Source organism: Vanessa tameamea, chromosome 21 (genome assembly GCF_037043105.1).
Source record: "Vanessa tameamea isolate UH-Manoa-2023 chromosome 21, ilVanTame1 primary haplotype, whole genome shotgun sequence".
NCBI classification, from domain to species: domain Eukaryota; kingdom Metazoa; phylum Arthropoda; class Insecta; order Lepidoptera; family Nymphalidae; genus Vanessa; species Vanessa tameamea.
The window spans coordinates 2,389,740-2,398,488 of NC_087329.1; the positions used below are offsets into that span (position 1 = coordinate 2,389,740).

The following is an 8,749-nucleotide window of genomic DNA, read 5'->3' on the forward strand; positions in this document are numbered from 1 at the left end:
CCTCGTTCAGTAATTTTTTATTTTGAGTGCCTATGTTTTTCTTCATTTCTCTTGCAATTTGCGCGAAGATTTTTGGTATTATTTTATATTTTCTAATCTATGACGTTCAGTAAGATTTTCAGTTTCGCTTCTCTACATAGTTTTCTTGTAGGTGGCATTTTTTTATCAATCTAAAATCATCATCATCATCATCCTAATGCCCTTATCACGATTTTACTTGGGGTCGACGCAGCATGTCTTCTTCTTCCATACTTCTCTGTCGGACGTCATCTCACAAGTAACATTCTTTCTAACCATATCGTCTTTCACACAATCCATCCATCGTTTCTTTGGTCGTCCCCTACCTCTATATCCATCCACATCAACATGGTCCTCATTCCTCTGCATAACATGCCCATACCAAGACAGCAGGTTTCCAGATAGCTTCTCGGTTACCGGTCTCCGCCACAATTGTCTTTCAGTCATCCCATTTGTAGCCAACACTCTGATCCATATAGAATCTAAACAATCTAAAGTATGGTTAAGATTATTAAAGTTAAAGTAAGAAAATGGTCTAGAACGCTATACTTTGCTGAACACAATATTTATTGAGGAATATACATAAATAAAATTCGAAATAACGATTTTTGCTACCTACGCGATAATTCACAGTTATATCAGTATTACTTCGAATGAAATGCATTAAAAACAATCATATTATTTATGGATACAAAGACTATATTTTAAAGGCAAAGTTAGAAAAATCGTTAATTATCCTGTGTTATATATCATGGGAAACAACGCCAAAGAAACAAATATAGTAAATTTTTCGTCGATTTTGATAACATTTTATCCAATAATAACAATTAACGTCTGAAGCACATCTAACATCGCGGACGCACGCTTGTAGAGCATCACATTGATGACGTACGCACTGTTTAGTGACGTACCAATGGAAATAATGTTCAGCCTCGGACAAGCATTAGATTCTAAAAAAAAAAACAATTGTAAACATACAGCTTGTTTTCTTTTTTTGAATCGTCGTCTGATCATTAATCGAATACATCATATTGATAATTTATTTTCTTTTCCAAAGTTAGGTGAGTGAATTTTTTTTCGGCTATATATACTATAAACTCAAATAGGGTAAAAATACTATCGTGCCCTAGTTAAGTTAAGTCAATCATCAAACTTACAGAAAAAATATAATGAGGACTTAAGTTTTAATAATGGGTATAAATTGTTACCGGGACACCTAGAATTTAACTTTTCAAGATTCATCCTTAAATATTGTGTAACTTTATCCGATATACTTAGATCGTGGTCTCACCATTTCTATGAGCTCTGCTGTAAGTTGATGAGGAGTTGGTATCATGGGTATGGTATACGTCATATTAAATTTTGATTAGATCGGACCAGTAGAAGTGTCTTCAGTAGAACCAGAAGAACATCCTCGATCTAGTTAGCTTACAAAAAAAAAAAACTATAGTTTTCATGTGACACCCAGTTGGAACGAAATAGCCTTAACTTTATATTGTGTATTATTCATAGACATAATGAAATAAATTGACAATTTTTGAGAGTCATTAAATCGCTATGACAAAATTGTTATTAAAAATCCCGAATGAATTAAAACAATAACAAAAAAAGGTTTAAATAATATTAAGTATGAAATAGAAAAGAGAAGGGAAGACCGCTTGGAGGGGTCATAACGCTTTTTCCTTACGAGAGCATTTCTGCCAGTTCACTCTATTTCTTTCCAAAAAATGAAAATAAAAATAAGTTCATTCGTTTAGGAGCTGCAGTGCCGCAGATACACAAGTAACTTATACTCTCCTATTGCGTCGGGGTTACAAAACACATCTTATCATAACGGAGCCTCATTTTCTCAAATGTTTTCTACATCCATGTTAAATATTCAAAACGATTTTGATACGTACTAAAATAACTTTACTACACCTTTGTTAAACAGAAACTCTCTTGAACATCCTTTAGCACTATAAAAGTGCTTTTGTAGTTTATACTGTTTCAAGCTCAGTCGTTAAAAAAGCCAAGAACCGTTTCGCTAGAAACGTCTGATTGTAATTCAAGCCGCGAACTTTTGTACGATATCATAGTTGTTAAAGAGTGAAGTTCATTGATATAATTTTGATACTTGCAAAGCATAATAATAACATCCATAATTTATTGTTTTAAGTCGACTTAAAGTCAAGATTGTTTCATTTTTAACTTGACCTTAAAAAAAAAATTAAGCTCATGTCAAAAATATATTGATGATTAACACATATTACTTAATACAAGATTACTTTAAAGATAAAAAAAGTGTGGACGTAGGATTTATTGATTTCTAGGCAGGATATATAAAAAAATAATTGTACTTTACAGACATATTGTGTAATTAAATTGGTGAAAGAGTAACTACTGAGTTTCCTGCTCAATCTTCTCGGTAGAGTCAACTTTCCGAACTGGTGGTAGCTTTATATTTAATTCAACACTTTAACATGACGTTTCAAAAGTGTTTTTATGAGCGTACTTGAATCAAGAATATTTTAATTTTGATTTTTGAATCATTTTATCTGTTAATTTTTTTAATCTGTTGTTAAATGATGTGCGTATTTGAGAATTTTTAAAAAATGGCGTTAAAACGGAGTCAACATTAGATGTCTCACGACATACCGAGTTATGAGCAGTTTGAGCTGGAACTGTCCGCCAAGTCATTAACCGTTAGACACCACATCCGCCTACCTAATACAAATAATTTATTGCTAGTTTGTGGCTACCCTCTGGGGTCAGGTCTTAGGTATCATTTTCCGGGTTAAAAACCTATATGTTATTCCAAATCTATCTCTATGAAATTTTTTATTCAAATCTGTTCAGCCATTCTTGCGTGATTGAGTATCAAACATTTATGATATTAGTTAGATATTAAATTATTCTCAAGGTAGTTGTGGTTTCAAATTAAAAACAGCGTAACAGTATAATTTCCTTTAATGTATTCTATATTTAAGTGTTTTACAAATATTTCAAAACATATTTTTCTTATTGGCAACCCCAAGTCCGGAATCAGTTCAAAAATATTCCAAGAAAAACGAACATCGGAACAAAAGTAATTGCAAGTAAAGTCATTTAAATTTACAAATATAAAGTAACAACAATGATTATATACTTTTTAAAGTAATTGAACGTCTTTATTAATATTGGCACATATTATTTTGCTCGGTAGGCGGGATATACCATCGTACACCATTATAAGGCCCATGGGTAAGTTTGCGTTAAAATTTACGTCATTACGAGTCGACCTATACTGTTCCTTCATATTGGCTATGTACGATTTCGTCGTTTGGACTTCTGCGTCTGACGTTTTCGGCAAGGACACGTCATGCAGCTGAAAAAATTTGTAGAAATATTAAATAGAGCGATTCAATCTATTCCACGTTTTCGTGTCCAAATAGCTCTATTCAAAAATAACGTATAGTAGAACATTGGACTTAAGCTTGCCCTTACAATATTAGTATTTCGGCCTAAAGACTTTCAACGCACACACGAATATGTATATATATATGTTATATGTTTTATATATATATATATATAAAACAGTTATTTGTTATTTGGATTCATTTTTTAATATAGTTATCGTTGATATTATTGTATTAACTACTACATATATTTATATTTTAATTGCGTAATTAATTTAAACTGTATTTGTAAGTAAAACAATAAAATAGTACAATATTTCCTGTACGCATACTAGTAAGTTGAACGATGTTACCCTAAGCAAATACACTCTGCGCGACTTAAGCCCAAAAACAGATCACGGATAAACAAAAAGAAACAAATTATAATATTATTTCATATTGAAGTGTAACATTATATTGTTAGTGATACCTGTTGACAGTACTCAGTTATTCAGATATCTGTATAATGGTATTCGTGTAATCTAAGGTCTTACGTCAGAATTCGTAGAATTCGTTTCAAAGCTTTTAACGTCCCGTATTGAACCTTCAGATATCCGACGATCCCCAGCTGGCGATCTCTGTGAATTGTTTTTAGATCTTCTGTGACGTTTTGTATTTCTGCGTCGTTTGTTATTGTTCGTGGTATCTGGAATGTTTTATTATTTAAATTAATGTAAGAGGAGTTCATTCGTTTGTTTGTTACGCTTTAACATCTTAACTATTTAACTGATTATCATGAAATTTGCCTCCATATCGTTGACAGAACCGGATGTAGTCATATATTATATCTAAAACCTGGTCACCATCATATACGAAGGCAGCCGTGGGCGGAAAATATGGTTAATGTATTTCAATTGGTGATTACGAAATTTATATATTTTGCCTTATTGACTATATATTATGAATAGATATTTTGCTTGGTTGGTGTAGTGGCAGAATTCGAAGTTCAAGGTTCAAACATCAGGACGGGCCGATAAAAAAATATTGGGTTTTTCACTTGAAAAATCCTCCGTTATTACAGCTAAGCTAGTTATTACTGGGCTATTGCCCGGAGTCTGGAAATTGGAGCACTGGAACTTCATATTCCTGTGTCTTGGTAAACACGTAAAGCCGTTGTTCCTGCGCTCGAACTCTTTCCGGTCTTGTCGGATTTGCCTTCCCATCGGATTATGAGTGCACTTGTGCGTTCAAGCTCGTACACTATAATATGTCCGTAGTTCTCTGGTCCCCCTTTAGATTATCTGCCGTCATCATCATCATCACAAAATTTAAATCAATTAATTCGGCCGTTCTAATCTGTATGATACGCTTGAATTTCACACGCAGGCACAAGGATTCCTTGATTTTATAAATCATATGCGTGTATTTGTAATTCTTTTGCCCCTTAATGACTTGACCGATTTTAATGATATGATAGGAATTAAATGTACTCTGTTTAATAAGGAATATCACTTGGATAGTACTTAGCTATAGTTGGACCCGATAAGTTCAGTTATAGTTGGCCAATTATTTTTATTTCAAGTTTTAGGATTTGTCGTATAAAAAAAATACAACCATCTTAAATTCAATATAAAACAGTCATGACTTATTAATGTCTTATTGGTTATATAAACATCTTGGGATTAATTCTCCTGACATTGATATTTAGCCATATTAGCAATAGTTTTCAAGAAAATTTTAACCTCTCTGCTTAATTTGTATGAAGTTACATTTTTGTTTTTATTTTATTTCTTTTTAATTTCGAGTAATTTATTATTATTTTTTGTTCTTTCATGTTGTTTTTCATATTTAAGTTTTTATTTTAAGGATATATTAATGTAGGAGTTTAGTGTTTAGTTTTTTTGTTATTTATAATGTATAATTTAAACGCCTGTAACGGTGTATCACCGAAAAAGAATTTATTTCCTACTTTTACTCAATGATTTGTGAATATGCCGATGGTGTTTCAAAAATAAACATAATAAAATAAATTATTTCCTCCATTCGAAGTCGGATGGGCTGCTAGTATTACTAAAGATAATTACTTCTGGAATGTTCTCTCTCTGGCGAAGATGAGTGATTATCATCTGTGACAGACGTGTTTAGCGAGCGACGATACAGGATCCTTTTGTCCAGTTGAATACAATCTGAAACGTATTACGCTTTATTAAATATTTTTAAAATGAATCAATCAAAATAGAATTTAGTCGAATTTCTTCAATAAGTATTTTGTTTATTTACAACATTCGTGAGCTAAGCTAGTTTAGTTTAACTAATATAAGGAACATAATATTTTCGTTCTAAAGGTTAGTGGCGTATTTACACGGTGACCATTATCAGATGGTCCATTTGCGGTCTAAGTACCGTTTCAAATTGACAAAAAAAATCGGACTTCAAAACCGTGATATATGTTTCAAATTAAAGTATTTATATTTTGCTGTTGCAACACTTGGGACCTTGGAGTAGTAGTGTAAAAAGCTTAATTAAGAGTATAACACCTCGCCTTACTGCCTCCACTGGTGACGCGAGGGCTGGTTCGTTTTTAGCCCAGAGAATCGGAATTGCGATTCAACGGGGAAACGCTGCTACCATTCTTGCCACCATTCCGCGCGGTCAAGTTAACAGTAACTATTGTTAATACATATTTGTACATATATATTTAAGGACTTAATGTTCATAATTCTTATATAAATAAAATTTACTAAACGGACATAGTAAGTGTTTATATAAATTTTAGATTATTTATATTATATCTAGAGCCGAGATGGCCCAGTGGTTAGAAAACGTGCATCTTAACCGATGGTTTCGGGTTCAAACCCAGGCAGGGACCACTGAATCTTCACGTGCTTAATTTGTGTTTATAATTCATCTCGTGCTCGGCGGTGAAGGAAAACATCGTGAGGAAACCTGCATGTGTCTAATTTCAACGAAATTCTGCCACATGTGTATTCTACCCGCATTGGAGAAGCGTGGTGGAATATGCTTCAAACCTTATCCTCAAACGGAGAGGAGGCCTTAGCCCAGCAGTTGGAAATTTACAGGCTGCAAATGTAAAAAAAAAAAAAATGTATATTATATCTAGATACGAGTGTCGCAGTACAAAAGTACGAAATCAAACGAGTCGAGACTAACTTTATTATCTTGGTGTGCGCGATAGCTACATTTAACACTCTCCAAACGTAATACTACTTTAGAGTTTACTGTAGTGTGCGTGTACTTAATGACTAACCGTAGTACATTATATATTTCTTCGACAGTCTATCTAGACATGAAAATAATCAAATATATAAATGTAGCTTTATATGTATATACCTGTGTATAACTTGTCGAGTTCTTCCTTATATAAACGTGCTGTGCCGTTGAGTAGCAGCGTGGAGGTCCGGAGGGACAGTCGTCCTCGTTGAGTACCGTCGTGATTAACCCATTTCTCTATAGTAGAACTGAAAATTATATTTAAATATAAAGATAATCTTTAAAAACAATTTATGTTCTGTTTTGTCGTGTGTTTAAAATAATTGAATGCTATCTATACATATAATAAAATTGGAGTGTCTGTTTGTAATTTTAAAATAACCGCGTTTTACTAAATGCATACGTATGTTTACACGGTACATATACCTAAATAACATTTTTGTCTGTCTGTTTGTCTGTTTGTTCCGGCTAATCTCTGGAACGGCTGGACCGATTTTGATGGGACACCACTGGCAGATAGCTGATGTAATAGGGAGTAACTTGGGCTACTTTTATTTTAGAATTATATGTAAAATAATAATAAAGTCACGCTTTTTTATTAAATTCAAACGCGCACGAAGTCGCGGGCGCAGCTAGTTGGCTATAAAATGAACGGTGTCTGAGACCTGATCATAAACGTTTCCCAAGTTAAAGCCCAATATGGCTTAAGTGTTATATATTTTTGGAACGAAGTTTTTGTTCGCTAACGGCAGAGTAAATTATCGTTGTGCCCCACCAGACGACCTTTCCCTCCCTTTTTTCTCTCTATCACTTTATATATGATTCTAAATAATATTATTTACCTTTAATGTTTGTAAATGTTTTAATTAAAACGGGATTTCATATGACAATTTCGATTCTTATCAATTTATTGTAATCAATAAAAAACAATGACAGGACATCTTTGACTGAACCTGATACAAGGCTGTACCTCAATCATGCTCACCTTCAAAACTAGCACAACATTAAATACTATTTAATCTAAGCAAAAACAACATATAATTAAATGATAAAATATATATCAATATTATCAATAGGTAATTGTATGTAGGGGATTAATATCCGGTTCTAATGACTTAAGACTAAATTATTCCTGAGCTACAGTGTGTATTATATAAAATCTGTCCGAAGCCGGGGCGTCGCTATTACAAAATTAAATGAGTGATGAATAAAAAGGTTCTATATGAAAATATACTTGGAAACTTACAATACAATATATGGGGTTAGGGCTTTTTTTAAAATTATTCCTCGCATTTTTACAAAGGGCCTCCGGAGTCAACCGGATACGTACTACCCACTCATCAGATGTTTCCCACCATACAAAAGTATACGGTATGGTTGTGTTCAGGTTTGAAAAGTGAGCCAGTGTAACTAGGTACACATATATTACAGTGACGCTGTCTATGAACTATGGTGACCACTTACGATCAGGTGGCTCATTTGCTGGTCCGCCCATACACATATATATTACCATACGTTTAAAAATGTAACCTTACCATATTTTCGGCAATGTAGCGTTATCATTAACAACTCTCTGTCGATTTGCGTAACACCAAACAATTCCTAATGTATTGTTATTCATCAAATTCGGATTGTAAAACATTTTACACAAAAATACTTGACGCGTCTATAACGTAGATATTATGACAAATATATTCTTAGCTACCCGCTTTTATTTAATTTTTTTTATATTTTTAATACGGCTCTGGATACAGGGTTTTTGTTAAAATACTTATGTATAATAATATAGTTGAACGAAAACTGAGTGACGTAGTCGAGGAAGTGACGTCACCTTTCAGACGTAGTAAAAAAAGGGGAATCCATCTTGGGTTGTCACGGCGGTAAAAATTTGAACTGTCAGTTGCATTCTTGAGGAATTTCCTAATATTTTGTTGGTATATAACTAAAACTCAGTTAATCAATGTACGTCAATATTTATTTCAAATGTTTTAGTAAATGGTCGATTTTAATAGTTATTCAAAAACTTGACAAATGTTTATCGGTATTTTTGAAGTGATAACTTCATATGGGAGGGTTAACCGCTTCGTTACGTAACGCGTTACGGCGCCAGTCTGTCTAATAATTGTAATTTAAATAATTTCGTA

The 8,749-nt window shown here is 33.0% G+C and overlaps 1 protein-coding gene across 1 annotated transcript; it reads right to left on the reverse strand.

Annotated features, from left to right (window-relative positions):
• Positions 1 to 2,971: 2,971 nt before the first annotated feature.
• On the reverse strand, positions 2,972 to 8,277 carry LOC135193909 (uncharacterized). Its single transcript, XM_064218347.1, has 5 exons — positions 8,141 to 8,277; positions 6,726 to 6,853; positions 5,459 to 5,560; positions 3,929 to 4,080; positions 2,972 to 3,364 (listed from the first exon to the last, which is right to left on the reverse strand). The coding sequence occupies exons 1-5, from the start codon at positions 8,245 to 8,247 to the stop codon at positions 3,149 to 3,151; spliced, it is 705 nt and encodes a 234-aa protein (XP_064074417.1). The 5' UTR covers positions 8,248 to 8,277; the 3' UTR covers positions 2,972 to 3,148.
• Positions 8,278 to 8,749: the final 472 nt, after the last annotated feature.

What these genes read in the sequence shown, in the direction of transcription:
- LOC135193909 (XM_064218347.1), bottom strand. Translation starts at nt 8,247, where the DNA reads ATGTTTTACAATCCGAATTTGATGAATAACAATACATTAGGAATTGTT. An exon ending in AGAGAGAGAACATTCCAGAA is followed by an intron (nt 4,081 to 5,458) that starts GTAATTATCTTT and finishes AAAACATTCCAG; the next exon opens with ATACCACGAACAATAACAAA. An exon ending in CGAATTCTACGAATTCTGAC is followed by an intron (nt 3,365 to 3,928) that starts GTAAGACCTTAG and finishes AAATTTTTTCAG; the next exon opens with CTGCATGACGTGTCCTTGCC.